The sequence below is a fragment of the Dermacentor variabilis genome, chromosome 6, assembly GCF_050947875.1.
Source record: "Dermacentor variabilis isolate Ectoservices chromosome 6, ASM5094787v1, whole genome shotgun sequence".
NCBI classification, from domain to species: domain Eukaryota; kingdom Metazoa; phylum Arthropoda; class Arachnida; order Ixodida; family Ixodidae; genus Dermacentor; species Dermacentor variabilis.
Window position 1 is genome coordinate 92486469 of NC_134573.1, and position 25058 is coordinate 92511526.

At 45.4% G+C, this 25058-nt stretch overlaps 1 protein-coding gene across 1 annotated transcript in view; it reads left to right on the forward strand.

The window, feature by feature from the left end:
• Positions 1–25058, forward strand: part of LOC142584928 (glutamate receptor ionotropic, kainate 2-like) — a 246588-nt gene that overhangs the window by 174319 nt on the left and 47211 nt on the right. Inside the window, exons 5-7 of the mRNA XM_075695279.1 lie at positions 6879–6932; positions 19335–19520; positions 22075–22233. Of these exons, the coding sequence (XP_075551394.1) occupies positions 6879–6932; positions 19335–19520; positions 22075–22233 (399 nt within the window). The remainder of the gene's footprint in view (positions 1–6878; positions 6933–19334; positions 19521–22074; positions 22234–25058) is intronic.

Here is a 25058-nt window from a genome sequence, read left to right on the forward strand (position 1 = left end):
ATGCGTAAATATTGAAGGAACGCGCGAGAGATCGCGTCAGGAAGGCTGGTGTTGCTGCTTTCATTGCACAATATGGATGGATTTTATTTTCGGCGACAGCACAGGCGTAAATACTGATGGCATGTACAAAAGCCTTGCCCCCTGTCGAAAGTATCAGATTTTCAAGGTAGACGTCACGCACACTTTCAGATTGTGATGTCAGGCTGTTTATTCAAGAACAACTCGCGCAGGGTCGGTCGCAGTCTGAACAGAAAACACAACTTTAAAGTTTTGTCTGGTGGCTGTTCTCGCGCAACAACAAACAGCTAGAGAACGTCATTGCTCACGGGGAAAACGCAAGAGAATTTCGTTAGAACTGTTTCCCTCTGATCTTGGAAATGTTTCCCAAAACAAGTGCGAGTGTGACAGCTTGACTGCCGAGTTTCAGGAATGTGAGAACAAGAATCCTTGCACAGGCAGCCATTTCAGCAGCCAGGTTTGTTGTTCTCGGTTTTATTTTAATTTTTTTTCCAAGTGCTTTCGAGAGCAAGCAGAGCGTTGAAGAATACAGCGACAAATAGAAATTGAGCAATACAACTTCGGGAAATTACAAAAGAAGGAAATAAAACCCGAACGCCCCAGAGCCAGCCAAGTTAAAAAGAAAATGGGCTGGAATGGTCCTGGCACCGAGATTCGAGCAGTGTGTCTGAGGGAGCGCCGTTAGCAGATGTCGCCTTGCCGCAAAACGATGGCGTGTCTGAAAGCAGGAAGCAAAGAAATATTTCATTAAAATAAATTAAAGGAGGACACAACCCTGCACTCTTGGTGTTGTCGCCCAACTCGAATTCTAGGTAGGCTTTCTCTTTTATGAGGTATATTTACGCTTGAAAACCGGTTCTGCCATGCGGGCGTGGCTCTGACTTTCAAATGGCATCTCAAGAATTTAACTGCGAATTGCGATTTCTTTATTTGTTTGCTTATGACATACGTCAGGAGGTCAGTGTGAAACAACGAGAAAAGTATAATTTATCCTCAGGCTGTAGAACACTTATGGTTTTTGAAGCATTAAGAAAACAGCCATGTTCAATGAAGAGAATGTGGAAGGAGATACGAGAAGATTACAAACACAAGCGCTTGCGTACGCCATTCTTCCCATTTCCCTTTTACGCAGTATTGAAAATGTTTTAGATTATGGTGTAATAAGTGCCAGTGCCACGATCTGATTGTGAAGGCAAGTCGCAGCGGGGGAGACACCGGAATAATGTTAGCTACCTGGGTTTCACTAACATGCAAGCAGTGCCAGATTCAAACCCGTCTTTTGCATTTCTGCTCTCTTCGGAATGTGGTAACCGCGATCACCTCACTATTTCTCGCCAGCGTGAGAATCAGCACGTTTACCGATTCTCGTGGGACAAAAATTGGAAGAGAAGTAGTGTAAGTCCGCATGTATGACAGATGGCGTTGCCTTCGCAATTGCTGGATCGATTCTTATTGGCAGCATTTTCGCTAAAAGGCGCAGAATAGGCAGGTGAAATACACTACCCAAAGATATCTAAGATGGCCAGAGCTATCGCACGGATTTTTTACACCCTTGTTCCATCTCCTAGCACTTTTGATAAGCGTTTGCGATTCTTTGACTTAATAAGCATCTCCCGCCTTAGTATATTTTCTCTATTTATTGCGCGCACAAAATCCCCTGGACTACGATGTAGCCATCAAGAACATCTAATAGTTACTACCCTTTTTTCCTTTTGCTCTTTTCTTGTACGCGTTTATAAACAAAAGAGGGTGTGTAAGTTGACGATCTGTCTACATTTTACCCAAACAAACTAAAAGAAACAGCAGGTTTGTGCGACTTTGCAAAATCAAAATCCAGCACGCAGCGAAGCTGTTTCTTTATAGCAGTTATAATAACAGTTCAATTGTCTGCACTAAAATCATAGACATTAAAACGTTGTTCATAAATGAGCGGTTCGTTCGAAACGATTCGGCATCCAGTGTTTTCGAGCACGTGTTAAGAAATGTTCGCATTAACAGTAGTACATGCACACACATTTTACTTCCTCAGGGAATTGGCCACAGTGCACCCCCTCCCCCTTCTTTCTTTTTCAAGTGAAGCTTGTATTGGCTCACAAGTTTTGGTGGCGTAATCGTGGTCACGCAAAAAAACCTAGTTGCATCAAGAGCAGAGCAGCTGCAGGAAAAGCGGCTTTATGAGTTGACAGCTGCGCCGGCGCCAGAGAATAAGTCATTTGCAAAGATTCCAGCTGCATAGGCGCGCGCTCATGCCACACGCGCAACCAATCAGAGCCGCTTCGCTTCCACTGGAAAGGGAAAGGGCAGGAATGGGTTTCGCGCGCGCTGCGCCAGCTTCGTTTCCGTTCTGTTCAGGCTCGCAAAACAGATGAGACGGCCACGCGTTATGTCTTCCCCCGAGGAACGCGCAGCCTTCGACGAGCGGCGGCGTGAACTCGCCCATGAATGGGCTCGCCGTTGGCGCACCAATCCAGTCGTTAGAGCCGCCCTAACCCAGGCCCTCCGACAGCAAGGAAAAAAAAGATCCCAAGCTGAGGAGCGTGAGGCAAAAGCGATCCGGCACCATTACCTTTGGGTTGCTTAAACGTGACGAAGGTCAGATGCACGCAGGACAAGCTTCGCTTACCCCCATTTGCCGGTAGGGGAAAGGTTGGTCAATCTTTCTCTAAATTTCATCTTGGTTGCGTTTGTACTTCTCCCAAGAGTGAATTAGGTTCTGCGTTGTTCGTGACACATACTTATAGAGCTCCGGTTCGCTTGCATATGTACTTTACGGTCAAGGCTGTAACCCTTCCGCTCACTATGAACGTCGCCTATATGTTACTCATACCGTTCCCTTTGTTTTCGCCATATACAAACAAGAGATCTTGTTATCCGAAGACACCGGAGAAACCAACTTAAGACATCGTATGGCGCATGGAAATGGGCTATGCACAAAGGGTCAGTAATAATTTGCAACGCGTGTAATCGAGCAAAGAAAGTCAAAATTTCGTGGTGCATTACATTTACCCTAACGCCGCATTTCCACAGTATATAAAACATTTGTGTGGCCTATCAAACTATGTTGGGACATTGACAAGAATGGCTAATAGCAGCCGAACGACGCGCTCTAACAAGTGAATAATAAAGTTTTTTTTACAATGGCTGTAATACATCCATCCATATTCTACTTCACACAGTTCTTTACGTAATTTTCTACGTAGATTGGGTAAATTTGATATTGGTGGCATTTGTAGTTCTGACACAGTCACGAAAGAGGACCTCGTATGAAGTAGTCATAGAGGTCTAGAATGCTTCCACACCATATTTATTGTCAATGTTCCGATTGAGCCACCCACTTCAGTTTCCTACAATTCATGCATTACTTTGCTCTTATTTTCGCCAACAGACGCTGCCTCGTTTTTTTCACCAGGACACCCGTTCGCTGAGACTATAGGAGAACCTCACATGATGCACGAAAAAAGTGAAGGTTTAGTAATTATTTCTAATGCTTCTAATTAGGCCAGAAACTTTAACATCTCGTGACGCATTGAACTTACAATGCTTCCGATTCATTCCAAATATAAAGATTGTGTAACGCCGTGCTGTTTCGGGACATTGGCAAATATAGTTGATAGCGGCTACATGGCACTGGCTAACAATTGTTTTTTTTTTGTTCAAAAATTGTATCTGATCTGCAAGTATTTAACTTTCCAGCGAGATTTCCGCAGCGTTTTCCTCATAGTCGCAAAATTTGAGTTCGAAGGCGATTGCACTTAGCAATTAAATTTTGTGCGGCTCGTAAGATACACTGATAACGCTCCGGAGCACTTGCTTGCATTCATAATTTATTCAAGAAGGCAGATATAAGCCACACATTTAGCATTCCGTACGCGCTACCCATAACATGCCTCCTAATTTCACGAAATAGATTAGAGATGCATTGTCTTGTTCACCGAGTACACCGTAGAAACCAAACACGAACGTCCCAAGACACATGAAATCACAGGACCCAGGATGGTTTCTTAGTTATTTCCAACGCTTCTAGGAACGTGAAAATTTTGGCACGCATTACACCTGATATTTTTTCTACTTTCACCTAATTTGATGTTGATATCTTGTGCAGTTGTCTTAGCAGCATTGAAAACGTTTTGAATAACGACAGTATGACGCTCTGGAACGCTAAAATAAGTAACTTTCCAGAACGGGCTCTAATTCCTCTTTACAAATTTTATTATAATTCACAAATAAATATTTTGCTTTCGTCATTCGCAAAAACATTCGTATTTCGTAAAAACATAAACACTGCACCTCGCATGGTTCTCCGTCGCAACTGGGGAAAAACAACTTCATGTCTTGTACAGGGCATAAAAATTCAGTAAAGCAAGCATTATATATTTATTTGAAATGCAGATAATAAACTTGCACACTTCACTCTTCCTTTATACATCACCCACACCACATTCCTCATGTCCTCAAAGTTTAATCCCAGGCATGTTGAGAAACTTTTGAAGCGTTCCATTATAGTTCCATATACTGCCTCTGTACAAAGGCATAGAAATTTTTATCTAACCCTTGATGGACACACACTTCGAACTTTCCCTGCCCAATGCACTGAACATTCCCCTCAGTTTCTAAAAACGCGAACTTCGTTTTTTTTTTTAATTTTTTCAGAAAGCTGTAAAAGCTGGCAGCTAAGGTTTTTAAACGCTTGTAGTCGCATTAAAGGCTTCGCGCTAAAGTGAATGCCAGCATGCCACCTTACGAACGCTTGGAAAGCGTTACCCGTCCCATTTCACGTGACGAGAGCTAGGCTCCATCGGTGTATTGTGAATAAATGATAGTAAACGTGGAAGTATCAATTCGCAATATCGAAGCCTTTGCTCTGCTTCATTTTTCCTATCTCTCGGAGTTTGACATAAAACTTGCCGCGGCTTGTTTCGTCGGTGCAAAAACACATCAGGCTAACAGCTGGTGCGCACCCTCTGGGTTCTCAGGCTTCACGAATGCAGCGGTAGTTGAGATTCTGGAAAGCCAAATGATGCAAAAAGTACTCTGAGACAACATGCCCATACCTCTCTCCACGATATCGCGTAGAAGCGCCTGTGCATATGGAAAGTTTCTCACTGTTCTTGTTTACCTATCACCAAGTCACTTTCATCCACAGTTCGTGCTCTTGCTGAAATCATAAAATGAATCTAACCAAATGCTATAGGAGCGCAGTGAGAGCAGAGCTATGTGCCTACCGCGTCTTGAGTAGGCGCACACCCTCGAAACTTTTTTCGTTCATCTACCCGGGCCTGTCATTGAGGCAGGAAAGGTAAACACCGTTGCAGCCACTGTTAGCTATGAAAACAGTACTTATCGCACAAGGAGAAAACGACTTTCTGAAAAACAATTCTGATGCTGCTAATCTTCCTCTAAATAAATGCCAGTTTGACTCTTTACAGCAGCCGTTTAATGCAAAATGCGTCTGTAGTTAGTGGGGGCATCTCCGTAGTTTTTCTTTATTCGCTCTGAGAACGCTTGCACGCACGCACCTAGTGGTACCTGCGCGAGTCGTGGTCCAAAAATTTTAGCTAGACAACTATGCATTCTTTTTTTAATTAATTTTATAGCGCTGATCTTTAATTCTCAGTTGAAGTGAGCCGAAATTCACCGGGCTGCGGTTATTCTAAGCTCACATTTTATTGCGGTAGCAAATATACAGACACTCCAGGCGCATTTCTGCCGTCACCGTCGCTGTTATGTTCCGTGTAAATTGCAAGGGCGATAACAGCGCCGCCGCGCCCCTGCGCTGTATGTGCAAGGGAAAGCGTGCGAGGGGAGCCGACGATTGCTGCTCAATCTGGCCCGCGCGAAAAGGAGGCGAGCGGGGAGAAAGCGGGGGGACTTCTGTCGCGTTCGAGGCACCCAACATTGCGAGACACCGGGGGAAGGGAGGGGGGCGGCATTGTTTTCCGGTTGCGACAGCGTATGTGGCGTATGTATCATGGGATATATGTGCGTTGGGGGCAGAGTCAAGGTGTATCGACGGTTCGTAGCTTTGTGCGTGTTGTGTGTTTTCAATGTTCACTTGCGCTGAAGCGATAGACAGCACGCAAATCACTTCGCTCGCTGCTGCTGCCGCGTTTCCTCAAGCCGGTGTTTTGACAGCAGGTTTCCATGGTCATTGAGTGTAATGTTCTCATAATTGCTGTGCGCGCTGACACAATGCTTGGTAATTTAGTTAGAAAGCCAATGTTTACAAGTTGATACGGCTGATAAAGGTGCTGGACTTCTTCGTATAGCTATCTGCTAATTTGCTATCGCAGTCAATATATGCTTCGACTATTTTTAACAAACAAATTAACAAAAGAAATATTTTCGAATGCACTTACAAAACGTTGCAGAAGGCCTAGGCTATTCTCAACACACTCAGCTTCTTTAGCTGCCAAATTTTTGTTACTTTTCTGACAACAGAACGCTACATACAACTTAGAAATTTAAGGATACTATAGAAAGGTTTTTGCTAAAAGAGGTTTTGTCTGGCCGAAAGCTGCTGTTCAGGCTCACATGAGACCTGATGTGGATGTTCTTGAGGAACATACAATTTTTACTTTAAGAAATCTTGCGGAATCAACCGATGATATACTCAGACAGAACATAAATATTCACTAAAATTTCGGTAAACATTTGAGTAGACCAACAAAGCAATAATTCTTCAATAATTGTTTCTTTGAACATTTCGCGCGTATTCTAGAATGGTGCACTATAGGGCAGCGTATGCGATGCTTCCGCTAACTTCTGGCCCATTTAGAGCATTGATCGCTGCGTTTGAACTGTGCTGGTCGTGTAGGGTATGCCCAGTGTTGTTGTTCAAATTTCTGCCTTTGTATCCGCAGGCTCAGGATGCAGGAATGCTGACAGAATACCACAGCTACATTACGACGTCCTTGGTGAGTACCATTTACGATAATTTTTACACTATAATGTATCTGGAAGCTGGCGTAGCATTACTTCAGGCGGGTAGACAAGTTACCGAAGGGTGATCATCTTATTGGTTCAATACATAGAGGCATGAGCTGTTGTAAGGAGATTAAGACCCCTCTTGTCTGCTTTACTTTAAAAACTTCTTTTCTTATAACAAGTATGTTGATTTCCGCCGGTTTCACCACACATTTATGTTTTTACAATAATATACCGGCAGAGTAGTAATGACCACAGTAATTCTAAGTGTGCGGTCTGCGAACTTTTTAAACTGAAATCACTTGACAAGTGAGATTGACTTCAGTCACTCATGTACGCTTCTTCCGTTAGAAAAACAAGCCCTTCGAAACTGAACAATAGAGAGAGACAGAGAGAGAGAGAAAAAAAAAGCAAGGAAAGGAAAGGCAGAGAGGTCAACCAGAAGGGGATCCGGTTGGCTACCCTGCACTGGGCGGGAAAGGGGAATAGAAAGAGGAAAAAGGGAGAGAGTAAGCACTGAGTGCGTGTGGGCGGGACCCTATGCACAGGGACACTATGAACGGTCTCTTAAATCGGTGCACTTCAAGTATTGCACTAATGCACGATTCGCTTTTCGTGCCAGTGACGGGTGTGGCCACGGTCCAAGTATCTTTGACTCGGTGAAAGGCCCTGCGTCCTGTCGGTGTAAAGTTTCCCGCAGAGAGAGGCGTTGTACATCGTAGCGGAGGCAGGTACACAGTAGGTGCTCGATGGTCTCCTCGCGCCCACGGGAATCGCACATCGGGCTCTCGGCCATTCCCAAACGATAGGAGTATGAATTCGTGAACGCTACTCCCAGCCACAAGCGGTACAGCAAGGTTGCTTCACCGCGGGAAAGGCTAGATGGCAGTTGCAGCCGTAGCGTGGGCTCCAGTTTATGTAATGGGCAATTGAAGGCACTTGAACTCCAGATATCGTGCGACTTTTTGCCTGCATGTAGGCGAAGTTCCCCGGCAGCGTCCGACCTCGCCAAAGGTATTCAATGCGTCTGGGTATTCTCGTGGGCAGACCGGGCATCCATTGAAATATAAAGGTGTGCCCTCTTTCCAGAGCACGGTGGTGCATTTCCCTGATGCCACATATCATCTGCCTGTAAGTTCTGTGACGTAATGCAGACTTGATGCTGTGAAGGGCTGCCTTAGACTCACAAAATACGGCCCATTTCTCTGTTGGCTCTTCGGTGACGTACATCGTAGCGACATGGAGAGCTGCATGTTCTGCCGATGTAGATGTAGTCGTGTGCGACAATTTGAATTTAACTGTTAGTTTCTAGGCTGGAACGACGAATGCGGCAGTTGAGCTGGTACGTGAGGTCGAACCATCGGTATTTATACGTATGCGATAATGATACGTCTGGTCTGAACACCAGAAAGCTGTCTGAATATACACACTGAACACTAGTTGCACTGAACACATGAACACTGAAGACCATGCGGTCATGATGCGTCTGGTCTGAACACTAGAAAGCTGTCTAAACATACACACTGAACACTAGTTGCACTGAACACCTGAACACTGAAGACCAAGTACAACTAAATGTCTATCTTCGCCCTGCTTATTGGGTTCAAAGAAAATGTTGAATTTCTGATAAAAAATATTCTTACAGTGTTACGCAACGTTCCTCTGAATCGCTCCTGATGGCTGGCAATCACATCTCACAGCAAATAGTTATCACACGCCAATGTATCTTGACTCCTGGACGAAAATATCTCGAAGTAAGTGCCATTGTATCTGTTAACGCAATAGTGATAAGGGCCCCGTGTCGCAAAAATTCCAGCATCGGCGTCCCGCGTCCAGCGTCGACAGTCTTGCTAGCAGAAAATCATTCCGGACCACGCATACCCAACCACGCGGGCCCTCCGTGTAGCGCAAGGACATTATTGAAGTAATTGAATTTCTCAAAGCGAAATGCGTCATATAACAATTGTAAAGAACGACATACACACAACCTACAGGCATTACAACGGCGGATTGCATTTGAATATGCGAGAAAACAAATCATTTACTGCGAAACTCAAACATAAACCTCCCTTTTCTAGCGTTTCTACTATTCACAGAGCGGCGCGCCCGTTTCCTTGCAACGCCATACATGCGCCGCCCGCGCAGGAGGCCGCGTTTCTACCAGAAAGCTCGCCGTTGGGCATAACGTTCGATGCCAGCGTTTCCTGGTAAAGATTATGGTTACATAAGTTGTTGTTGCCGGGAAGCGTGAGAAGAATTGAGGGATCTTTGAATGCTACTGCGTTCCACTCTTAAAGGCGACGCTTAAGCGTCCTCCAAATTTTTGCATCCGACTGCATGGTTCGCCTATCGTGTTCTATCCTTATCAGTTTACCCAATTGCCAACAGTTCTCGAATACAATTCTTTTTACGCGGCTTCTTCTCTATTTAACCACCAGCTACATGCTATGCACAATACATGATCTCCCAAACTGCGCTTCAAAATGGGGTAGAAGGTCGTTCACGCACGCACCGTTTCTTAATCCGGGCCTAATCTTCCTGTTCCCTAATGTTCCCTTTATTATACTTCCTACTGTCGCTTCTTACGCAGTCTAATCAGTTCTGTCTTATCTCCAACGCGTGCACACGTTCGCGCTCACGTAATCGCTCACTGTAGATTTTTATTTCCAGCGATTTCGGTAAGCTGCCGTGCATTAGTCAGGAATGACCTGTGTTATGTGCTACAGCCGTTTTATTTTTATCTGATGATACATCTTTCATAAAGCTGCTCACATGTTGATGCTTGGCCCAGACGAACACGCTTCTTATTACCATAGAGATGCCTGTTACAATAATCAACGCCTGTTCCCTTGCCAAGCTATTGTATATTACTTTCGGCTTCATGCCATATTCGTGAAACGTTTTTTTATGGATCTTGGCGGTCTACATGCAGAAACACTACAGTAAGACATCCGCAAAAGCATTCCTCAGGAAAATGTGCTTTTCGGTGTGATGTTACGGAGATAGAATCCCTTAATTTTGAGGCCTTACTTTTTGCGATCTAACAATTTCATTACTGTTGTCAATGCATCTTGGAAATTACACTAAACAGATCACATTGTTACGTTGCAGAAGTCACATATCAGGGTGAATTTACAATATTTACACGAGAGACAACGATGCATAAACAAGATGGCTGTCGAAAGCGATTCCACCTCTACACGTCAAATCGTGTTCTTTTGAGTGGCGCTACTCTTGGTGGTGCCGTAATAATATTTCCTTGCCTGACATCTTTCGTAATCGGTATACTGGTCACTCCTCCTATTACGTACAATGGTAGATGTGGAATTGCTGCAGGTATTTACCAACAGAGTCAAATGTACTTCCTGTGCTTCTTGACGGCGCAAGGCCTCTATCACTGCTGGTATCACTATAAAATTGAACGCCTTACGTAAATATATGGCGGCCACCTGCAGCGGCTAGCTATATTCTACATGCGTGTAAACTACGCAATTTTGACATGAACTCTATGATTTGCTAAATCTGCATTTCTAAGGCCAGCTTGTTGGCCACGCATATTTAAGCCTACCGTCCTGTTGTTACGATTTATACTTATCTTGTAGTTATTAATTTTTACGATAAACCAGGAAACTGTTGAATGTCTCAATCCGTATATTCTCGACCGTCTCCTTTCCTGTTGATTTATACCGCGTTAGAATATTAGCAACGTTCTGAAACATTCTGAGACAATGCTTGTAACAAGAAGAAAGCTTTTCAAGGATATTTTTTCACAGTGCTTGATTAGTTCAACTACTATTCGATAATATCCGGCCACTTTGATTCCTCGTGATATGTTAGAATGCCCTGTTAATTTCAGTCTTATTTATATATAGTACTCCAATACGTTTAGGGCAACCACACCTACCGCGGCCGCCATTACAGTCGTGCAATTGAGCTAAAGGCCTTTGGTGTAAATCACGCGACGCAGCAGAAAAGCGCGGCACTGAATACACACACGCGCGCTTGGCTATGTGTTCTGTGTCGCTCTTCATTCGCGTGTCGGCTGCGCTACGCCCAAGGGCTTCAGTATGAGCCACCAACAAGCCCAACGTGCAGCCTTATTACCCATGCAGGTGCACTTGAATAATTTATTTCATTTCACGCTGAAAGGGTCAATGATGGCTGCGACGGTGCTGTCACGAGGCTCTCTTGGCGTGCCTGAAGACCCCTCGTTCACTCCTGCGGGACCGGCAACAAAGCCTGCTAACCCTGCCGCGATATCTCTGTGCGCTGACATGCACGTGATGCGTTCTAATTAATCTCGCAGCCTTCGCGCTGACAGGTCCGGCATGCTTACCATCAGCGGTGTTTACTTGCTCCTATTGCCTTATGTGCTGCACTCAATTTTGAGCTGAAGGGCAAACTAAAATGAGAGGATTCGGCATGAAAAAGAAGAAAAACAAGTAGAGGCTTCGTCCTTTGTGAGAACCGTGTGCAGGCTCTTCCCGTTTCATAACAGGCCTGTTGGGGGCAGCGCTGACATAACGGGGAAAGCTTCCGTTTTCCGCAGCTTAAATGTGCGCGGATGTACGCCGAATATTCTCTGCGATGATGTCGGTAGAGACGCGCACTCATATATAACCGGCAATCAGCGTGGCAGGGTAGGTAACGATAGTGTAGTTTCTATCTTCGTAATTTTGCCCTGACGTGCCCTCTTTTTATCCGCCATGTGAGTGCTACGCTTACGCCAAATTTCTCATAGTACGCTTTTAAGCGTTGCATTTGCTACAAAGTGAGCTGATAATTGCGGTTGAAATGCTCGAATGTTCCACTGTGAACGAGTGAACAATTTTTAAACCGCAGAAGTAACATCGCTTACAACCTAACTCTCCTGGTTTTACATGCGTCTGAGCCACCGATTCAAGTTGGCGTTTCTACCAACTTGAATCGCTGATGCATGTCTATAGTCCGTCCTCGCTTCATATAAGATAATTGCCTATTTAGACGAATGACACAGGAATACATTTAGAGTAATGTTAGACCCCTGAGGCGTCTCCTTGAATTAGTCATGCTAAAAGAGATTAGGCAGTTGGTACACCTAATTGGCCTGTGATATTCCATGTCGGTTGAATCATTGTTTCTGCCTTTTGGGGCCCCCTCACCACTATCTCAGATGTACAAATGTCAAGCTTGCATACCTGCGTGTCTCTTAATAAGAATAGCCTAAAAACTATTACTTTATGCTCATTTCTTTCTGTCTGTGACCGAAATCCTGATATAGAAAGTGGTAACCTTTGGCTGGAGTTCTTAAGAAACAAAATAACATATAAAAAAGGAGCACACCGTATCTGCCTGAAGCATTTCTTCCTCTCAAATATATATTGACGTGTGCGCAATTCTTAAATGAATAGACAAATCAATGAACTGTTTGTAAAGCAGTTCTTTATGAAGTGCAAAGAAACCATGGCTTATCACAAAATTAGCAAGAACAGTAACCGATAGATTATCCTTATGAGCTTTTCTTGCCAATCATCGTGTGATTGTTCTGTGCTGCTTCTCATTGTCATTATTTATACGGTTCGCTGGAAACAAACAAATTTTCCTGGATTTTCTTTTAGCGAAGTCATGTAAAAACATTAATAAAAGTCAGCATCTAACTAAATACATAACCTAGTGCTGTCATCGTAATTAACTAAAATATATGGCTCTGTTTCTTGTACGATGGTGATGGCAATGTCAGGTTTCGCCAAAAACACTAAATTTGGATTAAGTGTAGCGTAACACGAGAGGCCAGGGACACAGGTCCGCCTCTGGGGTGGTACAGTGGCTGTGACAATTTGCTGCTGAACATGAGGTAGCTGGTCTCATTCCCGGACGCGGCGCCCGTATTTTGATGTGGCCAGTATTCGAAAACGGTCATCTGCTTTCACTTAGGCAAAAGGTAAAGAACCCCGCAACATCTAAATCTATCCGGAGCCCTACACGCACTACGTGTCGCACGGTTCCAGTGTTGCTTGCTTATCAAAGCGGCCAAAGCCCTGCACTTCTTATTTTTGTATATTGAATTAATAGGTCTGCTCCATAAACTATGAACCACACACGTCGTCTCATCAAGACTGGTATTTTATGTTACATAGCATTACCCGTCTAGTTTTAACAGGATTAACTGCCGTCATCGCCTCGGGCCCTCATTCTACTGCCGATAATATCACAATACTTGCACCACTTGTTTTTCTTTTGTCTCTTCTGCCCAACTTCTAGGATTTTTCCTCTCCGCCGTCCTATTCCATGCAGAGTAGCGTAAAGGCGGAAATGAGCTGGCTTCTGGAATAAAGAGCTTTCTTTCTCCCATGGTTGCATGGGTACGTTAAGTTCCACGAATCAATCAAAGAATTCAGCAATTAGGGCAACATACTCAAACCATCCCTCTAATGATGTGACGTTGTCCTTCTGATCAATCAAATAATTAATCACTCAGTCGTGCAATCAACAAGCCGGTGGAACGCACCTCACGATGGCCGTCGGCGGTAATGCTAAATCGACATTTCGAGAGAACGTATTGCCGCCGTCCAAACGTGCTATGGATGAGCCGTGTGCTGTCGCGGCACCTTCCTTTCGCGCCTTCTTAAGAATACTAGGCCCCGTCTAGCGCAGCTGCCGCGAAGCCTGCGCGTGATCGTCCGAAATGCTTGGCTCGCCAGCGTGAGAACACCGAGAAACGCGTCATGCCGCAACCGAGCTCTTACATTGACTCGACCGAGAAGTCCGTGCGCAGCCTTCGAGAAGAGTTTGGCGCGCCGGCGCATGCGAACGCTGGGAAGTGTTCCCTCGCTTGCCGCACACGCCGTGGCATATACTATATAAGTTTGCGACATGTTTATTGAAGAGTGGCACACACTCAGTGCATTTGTGGCGCAAGCTGCTAAAGCAGCGGGCTGCCGTCTTTGAGGAATTGTTGTTACGTGGGTTCAATTCAGCTCAGCATCCCAGTTTTACTTAACAGTGGTACGTACCGAGTCCGGCATCTACAGTTACCTGCGTCGGCGTGAAAGAGGTTGATTCATGAGGAAAGATACAAAATAGGAGAGTCGTTGACGTCACGTTTTTGAAGCTGGAAATGCAGCCATGTTGGTGTGCCATCTCCCGTTGCGCCTCCAATCAGCTCGCCGGAGCAGAAAGGCGGGAGCTTTGAACATGCGTTGCTCTGAGCCGGCGGTAGTGTGTGCTGCCGCCGCGCGTCAAAACAGCGCCTGCGAATCTTCTGTAACAGTTTTAGTAAAGCAAACGCGCTCCTGTAGTTTCCCGTGGCACGTGGAAGACGACGAAGACCCATGCCACGATTACTTGAGTGTGTCTGTTGCTGACTGAGAACTCATACTCTCAGACCCAAAACGCAAGGTTCAAGTTTACACACCACGCTCCAAAGTCAGATTGCCTCGCGAAGAGAACCTGCTGCGAGAAAGACACGTGCCGAAAAGCCTACCTCACTTTTCAGGGGCCTAGAGCAGCAGCAAAGAGCTTCAAAAGCGTGGTTGCTATGGCAACGTTGACGGTTGGGCTACCAGTCCCAGTGGTCCCTTGCGAAAAACAGCACGTCACTTCCGCCACACTATCCTCAATACGTCCATGCTGTCCGGGGCCTCTCCTATATGTTTCCGTCCTCCAGGGGTTCATTGAAGAGGGACGCATGTATACACATTGCCACGTGCTCAGTGACCGAAGTGGTTCCAATAGTTGGTTCTCAACGTCGTCTTCTCAGCACAGCAGTCCGATGAGCTACCCATTCGACCATGGACTACCCAACGACCTAGGTAGGCGGGACAACGGAAAATTAACGCTTTTCAGGGCAACACTTTAGCGAGCTGCGCCCCGAACTGCAGTGGGTGTGTGCCGCTCTTTAACGAACCTCTCGCAAACGTAGGGCGCCGAGTATGTGCCAGCGGGTGTGTGTCAAACGAGAAAACGATTCTCAGCGTTCGCAGGCACTCGCGCGCTGCTCTTCTCGTCTCGGTGGCCACGCGCGGACTTCTCGTCAATGCTACTGGACGGCGCAGCGTCTCCAGGAAGAAGAGCGAGAGAGGAGCCCTGTTACCGCGGGACGCGTTTCTGAGCGTTCGCACGCGCCGGTACACCATGCATGGGTTTGTTTGCGTGTAACAAAACTTTTTGCGTGACCGTATAACGTTTTTAAGCCCTTTAGATATGTTTACGACCTCGTTCTGCCAACTCTTCTTTGCTGAGGATCCGTTTTAGCGTCATGTTTAAGCTTCCGTTGCATGCTGCCGTGATTGTCGATGAGCCGCATTAAGCTCAGTAAGGGAAAGCGGACCAATCACAGACGCCAGCACCACCCTCGTTATACGGTTATCAATATTCAGTGCAGTGGCTTGGCCCCATCGAATCCCTCTCCACTTGAGCATGCTTCTCGCCTCTTATGAGCCAATTAGACGAGACAAGCCGCTCAGTGTAGGCAATGTTGTTCGTTTTTCAAGCAAACAAAAGTGACTTCCTATGAACGAGGAGAGTGTTCGATTGGTCTGTTGAGACAATCCTGTGGGTGACCGCCCTATGCTTGCGTCGGCCGTTACGCAAATTTGACGTCAGGAGATTGTAATAAAACATATTGGAATACTTTTACGTTATAGGGCCCTTGTTCGTTCAAAAAACGGAACTCATTCCTAAATAATGATTGCTACATCATTAACATGATGTCAAGATACATGTCAGAATATTTTGGGCGAAGGTGTTTCCGCCGGTTAAGGACTGCGAAAAAGTTGCATCAAGCCTCTCTTTGCTCTCAGCGCTTCACACTGAATTGCTCAGTTACTCCGGTTTTACTGGAACTTTAGCACATCGTTCTTATCGCCCACATACCGCCCTTTCAGCGTCACACTTTCTTAGTTAAAACAAAGAAAGTAAAAATAAATATCTCTCTTTCGCATGATGCTCAAAATCTCTAACTTAATGGCAGACCGAGGGCTTGCATGCCCAAGTTATTGATGTTTTCCCAGAGCGTGGAATCGTTTTGCCGATAAAAGTGCCGCCGAGCGTGTTTCTGACATTTTTTCTGAAGGTTATCGCGAAATTTGTTTTCTCTAAAAGCAATCACGCGTGCCGTTTAAGGAAAGGTGAGCGTTGTGAAAAAATAAAACTACAGTAAGGAGTACAATTATTTTTCCTCACGGATTTGTCGATCGTTTTTTTATTTAGGAAGGTGATAAAAGTGAAAAAAAGTCAACCAACAAATACGAGGCTGTCCGGAACATTGGCGATTTCATCTTTATATTCCTCCCCAATCATCTTGTTTCTGAAGTTATGTTCCCTCTGAACTTCGGAGGCACAGCCTTTTATCATGACACGTTATTCTACGAAATTTCCTTCCAAGTGATCGTTGTGTTACGGATGAAGACAAACAAAGCGAAATCTTTCGCGACCTAATATAAAAGTGCCGAGGATTAAAGGGTGCAGCACGATGGTAGCGATTTCTTTCTCTGCCTGAACACTGACTTGCTTCGCAGCGTCAGACGGTTTTGACAACACTGCAATGCAGTCTAGCTTGAATTCGAGACTCAAACAATCGACTTTTAGTAATTTCTCGCTTGGTTGCATTTTCCCCATGTGTCTGTCAAAGAATCGCTAAGTTCTGTAATTTCTGCGAAAAGAAAATAAGAAATAATCACTTTTAGCGCAGATTACGCTGCCTCGTTTTATTTTATTTCAGTCTGCCACTCATCGCTCTTATTATGCCCTGATATTAGCAGCGCACAATGTAACAGCATATCATGGGTTCAGAATGCCTTATGCCCTACGGAATAAAACTGAATTCTTTGCGTCAACCAAAAGAGTTCATGCCAATGATAAAAACAAAACCTCATGCCGCAGTGGTAAAGAGGTAGAAATAATAATGTCTCATGTATTCCTGTCAGTTGTACAATATATTCATTGTAAATCAAGCAGATTTTCATCCAATGCAGTTGACGAGCGACGTTCAAAGAGTATGATTTTGATTGCGTATTAAAATTAAAAGCAGTCTTGACACGTCATAATGCATTACTCACCCCCTATCTTACTTCACAAAGATAAGGGACAAAAAATAAAAAAAGAACATTCACTTCGAACAAGCAAGCAACGTCGTATGATTTTAAACGCCAAGAAATAAAAACATCACAAGCTGAACTGTATACCTCAATTGCACCCCGCACTTTGAGGGCAAAATACTGAAAGTGCTATAGGTTGGAAGGCTCAGAAAGTATGCCACCCTTTTCTAGCATCACCTTTCCTTTTTTAAATGCCTTGGAATCTGCCACTAGATTGCTTAAGAACAAACATGATTTAGATTTACAACATGTTTTTTTTCTTTTAACGTCTTCTACTAGGACGATACATTTGCTTTCTGACAAACTTATATGGGTTATTTGTTCCTTTGTTATACACATGCGAATAAAGCACGAAGATGCGCTAACAGTTGAAAACGATGAGGCGATCCGACAAATACTTACGGAACTTAAATTCAAAACTGTCAATTAATTTTTTTTTCACTTACCATAAAAGGATCCATAGTTACCCCTAAAGCTTGGTGGAAAAAAAACACAGTCCACGGAAAGCATACGCTGCTGTGAACACCTAAGCCAAATTTTGCAGTAAAGTGTTGCGCATGGAGCTTGGAAGCTGATCGCAAAGTCACTTTTTCTCAAACACTTTATTGAGCCCTTCTCCACACCGCCACAAAACGCCATTTATCATCATCATCGCCTCACCCGTTCCGAAACTGCCGGCGGATTCCATGTGTCATTTGCAAGATTTCCACACATGGCTGCTATCGGCTCATAGCTGACATCAGCCAAGAATGCTGTATGGCGTATATTTATCGAGGCAGTTCAATAAACGAGCTGAAGTAAGCGAAAACCTGCGTTTTGAATTATGATAAGAATTGCGTACTTCCTGAAGAAGCCCACTGTCGTCTGCTCACGCTCAGCCACACCCGTCCAACGTAGAAATGAAACTTTGGCGAAGCTGCTTAACAGGTGCCGTAGCCGTCGGGTCTCGATAATTCTCATTAGTTTTGAACGCTCACCAACCCTCGAACCACGCGGAACTTAAGGTCAGACCGCACGTACGCTAGCCAGCGCACGCTCAATCCTGGCCGCGGTTCTGGCTAAATGCCTTGGGAGACATCATGGGAAACGTCACTTCGTGTTGAGCTGTTCACGGCGCTTAGAAATGTATAATTTGGATGTGGCCACTACCAGTCGGTAAAGCTGTTGCAGGACAAGGCCGGTCGGCATGGCCAGACTGTATCACAAAGCGCGACCGCACCCTACAAGCCTGACGTGCGCATAGCAAACGTGGGGTACATTTGCATGTAGCTGCGTTTGATAAGCAGTCTCGATACCGCGGCCGCCGTGGGATGCCGCGACGAGCCCGATCACTGAGCTCGCTGAAGTTCGGTGAGAAAAACTGCCTGCTCTGGGCGGTCTCTGTGGGCGACGTGGTTTCAAGCGAGTGACGAGCCGTTCAGACCGCCAACATGCGACTGGAACAGGTCGCCTGCTACACGAGTTACATACCTTCGAGGTGTGTTGCCATCATGGTTGAAGGTCCTTTCGCTAGGAATCCTTTCAACGCGAGTCCGCAGTGCCGCCTCCATCGCCCAACTGGTGTGAGCGTTGCCCAAGTGCTTGCTCGTGCGAACAGAAAGACGACGTCACTTTCGACCCCAGAAGAGATTAGTGCGAATTAAAACGTTTTACTCATCCCACTCGGTACGAGAAAACAAAGCCGTGCGTAGCGAGCTAGTATACTATGTCACAGCAAAGGGAGGTGCCACCGTGAACTCAACCATAAGTTGAATGATATGCTTAGAGTTTGGCGCGTCGTAGGCCCCGAACTTAGAAGCAGTTGCATCTACTTGAACATCCAAAGTATAATTACATCTTCGCGCTGCAGTGAATTTGAGTAGGCGGAGAGTTGTCGGCACCGCCCCGCTCCACCGCAGCCTTCACTGTGCAAGGCATTGAAGAAGAAGTGGGTAACACCATGATGAGGCTCAAGGGCGATCTTTAATTGCCGATAAATCCGCTTCTTTTAAACGCATTGGAGTAAATTTTGCGGCACATTTCTTCTGAAATAGTCTATTTTAACATTAAATCAATTTCTCGACTTCAATAAAAGGTGTTTCAGAGCCCCTTTGAGGCTTCACATTTGGTGCGATACGTCTGAGTCGTAAGGCCTGTGCTGTGTGAGGATCCAGCCTATGTTTTTTGCGGTATCTTCTTCCCTGCGCACAGCGACTATAGCTGGTCATGTCCGCTGTCCAGTTCAGAAGTCTTTTTTTTTTCTCAGGAGGGCCGTATGGTCACAGATGACGCGTTGCCACATAACCCCGGTTTGACTCCTTTGTGCCTTAACTGCAGGACCTGCACGCGGTTGACCTGCGGTCCTTCCACAGTTCGCGCTGCAACGTGACCGGCTTTCGCATGGTGACCACGGCGGAGTTGCCTCCGCTCTTGGCGCAGCGTGAGCCGAAGCCCATGAGCGGCGTCGAAGACTCGTTGGAGCTGCTGTCGCCAAGAGCCAGGCAGATCTTCTCTAGCGTAAAGGTGGGTGACATATTCTCTGTACGGTCTGTCAGGAAAAACGTACATTTTTTTTAAATAAGGGAAGATGTCAGACGCGTTTCGTAACCGTACAATGCAGCATCACGTGCAAAATGTCAGGCAGCCACGTTTCGTTTCAATGTCTATTTTTGACACAACAGCCATTTGGTCCCATCTTTTTACGGTAGAAACAACAACAACAACAGTAGCAACAACCAAAAACCACAGAAGTTGCATTCAGAGAAGATTGAAGACATCAAAGATGTATCCAAAAGAGAATTCACTCATATGTTTTACTTTAAACTGCCCCTCACCACGCCCTATAGCAAATTTTGGTCATATGCTGGAAGTTGTTACGTGCGCTGTAGGGAGCGTTCTGCTGCAAAAAAAAATTTCAAATCGGCTCATTAATAGGCGAGAAAGAAATATTTCAATGCCGTGAACCCATGATTTCAGCAGGCGGGCTCCACTGCCAAGCAAGACGCTCTCTCTACTCGCCCCGCCTAGCCTACTCAAGCGAAATTCCTTCCCTGCGTTCTCCCATACCGGACCTCGAGGATCGCGTGACGCATACGTCACAGGTCCCACCATCATCTTTTTTTTTTATTTTGCTCCTCGCTTTTATTTTTCGGCGCTACGCACTTCCGCGCGAGCAGTTGTCCCGTTCGCGCAGCGCACGATTTTGCGCATTGTGCTCAAGGAAACATGACTATGGGTATAATTAAATGCTAGACGAATACTGAGATAGAACAAGCGGATCGCAGAGGGTGATCACGCGCTGGAACACGGTAGAAAATGGCATAGTTTCGGTACCTGCGCACGTGATCGCATGACCGTGGGAACAAGCAGACGAAGCGGAAGTACATATGTCTTGTTTCGGTGCGAAGTAAAACAGGAATACGCAGACATTCCATTTGTGTGTTTTATTATTTCTCTAAACTTCAATTCGTCAATTCAAGCAACAGACCGCACAGATCACACATGTTGTCCTGAATAATTCTCGAAGTCACATGTCACCACGAGCGACGTAACACTGCGGCCACGATTACGTAGGCGTAGGGGCACGATTACGTCACCGTCCGGATTGGAGCGCGGCGGCCGCGAGTGAAGACGGATTGAAATTTCAGATCTTTCCGCGGCGGATAGCGATGTAATACTTTGCAGACATGATTGTTGTCGCGCATTGTATGCTCTGCGCTTGTCACCTCAATATGGCCAGACCTGGGGAGGAGCTCTTAAACCTCAACCTGACTGATAGATATTCAAGTTATTTTATGTTGTCTCTAAGAGGATATATTGCTGAATAACCTCAGGGCACTGGCAAACAGGCGAATCGCTCAGGTCACGACATGAACTTTATCAAAAAGCTATGGTCGCAAAAGCCCACACTGGCCAAAGGGTAAGAATTTTCGCTTGGTCACTTTCCACTAAAACATTAGCTTCGTGTGTTTTTTCGAGTCACATATATGGTTAACCAATGCGTAGTTATGTGGGGGGGACGTCGGAATGTGCGGGCACTTACTTTAAGTCGCACGATGTTCGGTTTTCTTCTCGGGTCAAGTAGCGACGTGATCACCACAGACCTATGCCTTGAGGAAAGGTCGCATTAGCATCAAATGAAGCACCTCCTGGAACCCGAATAGTTGCTCTCCGCTGCAACACTTAGGTCTGCTGCTTAAGGACCTGAGAGAAGAGCGTTTGTGAAGTTAACTAAGTAACATTCTATGTGTAGCTTCAATGTGCCTCAATAGATTACATAGCTTTCTTGCTTTGAAAAAAGAACTGTGGTGCTGTCATTCATATGCCCGCCATTTGAACGGTACCAGATCGCATGCTGTCCTTAAGAGCTACCGGCCAGACTTCTGATGCGTTTTATAATTATTGCATAAGTATTATCACTGATCTGTGTGAGGGAGAAATGGGGGGGGGGGGGTTATCGTCGCCCACCAAAAACAAGCTCTCTGACATGTTCTAAACGCCATTCGTGGTGGGCAATGCCGCAAGCTATTATTTCACTTCTACAAAATTTATTCAGCGTTATGAATCGCTACTCAGTAAGCTATTCGCTTCAGCCATTCGGTTAACTGCAATGCCCAAATTCTATTTCACATAAAAGCAAACTCTAAAGAACTTTGGTTTTTTCCGCCCACGGAGAATATATTTCTTTACACACACGCACACAAAGACAACTAAGCGTTTTTTTGACGAAGGAAACCTGATTACTATAGTAAGAAGTTGTTTACCAGCTGATTTTTAAATTACCCGAAGCTGAAACTACGCTCCAGCATAATAAAAACACTACTATACGAGTTGTACTTCCGGTGTTTAAATCTGGATTTTGAGTTTCGAATTGGGAGTAGAATAAGCTATACGTTGGGCATCACAGATGTAGGACCCGTAGGGAAAAAGGCGAGACTAGCGATAGGGCGTGTCTGTCCTACTGTCGCTCGTCCTTGTCAACTGCACTATTTTCGCCACGAATACGCGCTCGGTATAGTGGCACGCGAAATGACGATTCGTGGCTCCGCCTCACCGTGCGCTGCATTGTTGCGTGCAGTCGGGCGCAGCCCTCGCCCACGACGCAGTGCTGTCTTTCGCCCGTGGCCTGCAGACACTCAGCAGGAGCCGAAACCTGGAGCCAAGGCACGACGCGACATGTGAGCCAGGGCGCGCTGCCTGGCCCTATGGTCTCTCACTCGCTACTCAGATCAAAGCGGTAGGTGTGTTCTCCGTACAGATTTCCCCAGCTAATTATCTGCTGCTTCACTGGTTCATTGGTATTTATGATACCCGTCGCTTTAGCAGCTTAATTACCTTGAGAATACCGCGGGAGCTAGGTATCACGGAAGTGGTATGTCCTGTATCGCTGTGGTCAGTGCTTGGCGTTTTGAGATAACGTGTGACAAATGTGCACATTAGTCGCCCAGCATGAGCCTGAGTTCATATGCAGCCTAATCAAGCCAGGAAACGTAGGTGTGCACGTCCCATATGGCTTAGAAGTGACATTCAAGAATTCGTGTTACAACAGATGCTGTCAGATATACCTGCTCCGTCGTGCTCTGCAGCCATGCATTGAATGAGATAGGAAGAAACCATAATTTGAAGAAAATAACAACACTGTGAATAGTCGTGGGTGAATTCACAGAGAGATTGGTCCTACCTATGATCTTGTAGGCTAATAAACACGGAAATTAGTAAATTTTTTATGTGGCGTTGAGAGTGCGTATTGTGTCTGTACCTACAATTTAGCGTTGAATCATTAGACAGCGCTCAAATTTGGCACTTGTAAACTATTCTTAATAAATTCAGAGCAAGCATAGTATTGCATTAGCGTTTTCTTTCTCGCGATTATATTCTTATTTCTCTACCTCTTACGATCGGCAGACCATAGTGATAACGTAAAACGAGCGCAGCTACTGACGAAGCGTGAAAGTGAATTGGAACACATTTGCTTTATAATCCCCAGGCCCAACATAGTTTGCATTTCCGTCTGAAGTACGCGTGTGCGTGCGTTCAATGCCTGCTGCGCACTTTTACTTCTAGTTTGAAGCCTCATAGAATGCAAAAGCTGTTACGAGGCGAGCCATCTCTAGCACTGAGGTAATAAAAAGGAAGTAATTTATTTCGTAGTAGTTCTCACTCGAAAATAACAAGAAAGAAGTATCTTGCTCGAAGGCCCTGCTGTTTGTGTTTTTTTCTTTCTTGCATAACATGCGAGTGCTACTCCAATGCAACAGTATATATAATGTGTGTATCACTGTAGAACGGTGTGAAAATGTCCTACGTATAGGGTTTTTTTTTCTTAATACAGGGGGACCTGCATCCAAGTAACCAAAAATACTCCTCCAAGATCGCGACAATTATGTAAGGACTACTTGCTCTCGTCCACCCTAAAGCTGTACAGATTCCTTGTCATGGTTCGCTGCCAGCTGTTACAACATGCGCGCGGCAGCAGACGCGGAAGTAATTTCCTGCTGCACCAATCGCCTGCGATCTGCTGCTGATAATTGTGTTCCGCTTTCCTCTCCTGTTAGTTTCGCACCTGTAATAGCGTTTCCTTTCAACCGCAGGTCTTGTAGGCATCGGCTAACGTGGCGTCGCTTTGCGTGCACATAGAGTGCGGCACTTTATATCCCATTTAGGGAAACGGTATCGGCACAGTTTCCCGCCGTAAAACCTGGGCGAGTTCGTTTTCGCGTGCACCGCTTTTGTGTGTATTAACGGTCGCACATGCGGGTACTTAGCGCGCTCCGTATGTGTGTGTTTAACCCTTCTTTAGTTTTTGCCTGTTCTTTAATGGCTCAACGAGCCCCTTGTCACGGTAAGAGGGGCTTCTTTTTGGTATTGCAGAAGGGTCTTGCACAAATGCAACTCAACGTTTCTTATCAGGGTTCCTCTAGCACGTCTGTATCTACAAGACTTTATGCGCAACTACCTAATACTGATTCGTCTATTCATGGAAAAGACGCCGTCATTCGTGCTTATTCTAATATTATGCATGGTACCTTTACTGAAGAATGCACAAAATAGAATACAACGCACAGACAAAAGAAGCGATGAAACATAGAGTGTTCTGTATACGTCTTGTGCTTTCTTAATTTGCTTTGTTTTCGTGTGTTTTCCGTATTCTGCACTGGCAGGTACCATGGGCTCGCAATTTCGTCTTGCTACAACCAGTACGTTTTGAATCTATATTTCAATAAGAACGGCGTTTAATATACAGCGTGATTGCATCGGCAAACATGAAGACTTAACCGGATGGGCTATAACCAAAAATGTATGTACCGCTCGACTTGACAATCTTGACTTGTAGCATGGGTGTCTACTGGTGTGCAAGAAAGTGTGCTACCGTAATATTCATGCTGAATATTTGAGAGAACGGCTCGATACAGTCGGCCACAACGGTATGTGGGTGACAAGACATGCAATACATCTTAATTCCCGCGATGCCAAGTGACATGGCCCCGAATTCGAGCATTCAGTGTGTAGTGGTGAGTATGACCTACACAGGAGGTCACTGTGTGCCTTAACTGAGCAGAAATTCACGTTCAGCGTTAAAACGCTGTATTTCGAGTAGTTGTCAATGCAAATACATTAAAACACGAGTTATGCTCCACACAATATAATATTATTTCAAGCGCACACACCCAACATGAAAAAAATTAGGGTAGGCTGTATCGACAACGCCGCCCCGGTGGAGTACGTGATACGTCTTGTGTGCGCTGTAAGAGATGTATGGACACCAGTGTACGTAAATTACGCAAGCGAACACAGAACTTAAATTCACTCACGCATTGCAAAGATTACATGCTTAACTCATGCTAGTGTAGTGTAGCTATAGCCATAAGTGTCCCCTGTGCTAGCACTTACTGATACCTTGCGGCAGTGGCTAAGATGCGTGGGCCGAACTAGCATCCCTCTGTCTTGCTGCACGAGTCTTTTCACGACATTCATGGACTCTATGTGTCTAATGCGGAGGCACCACAGCCGAACAAACGTAAATTCGTGCAATAAATGCACGCTTTCAGGCCTTATAACTCG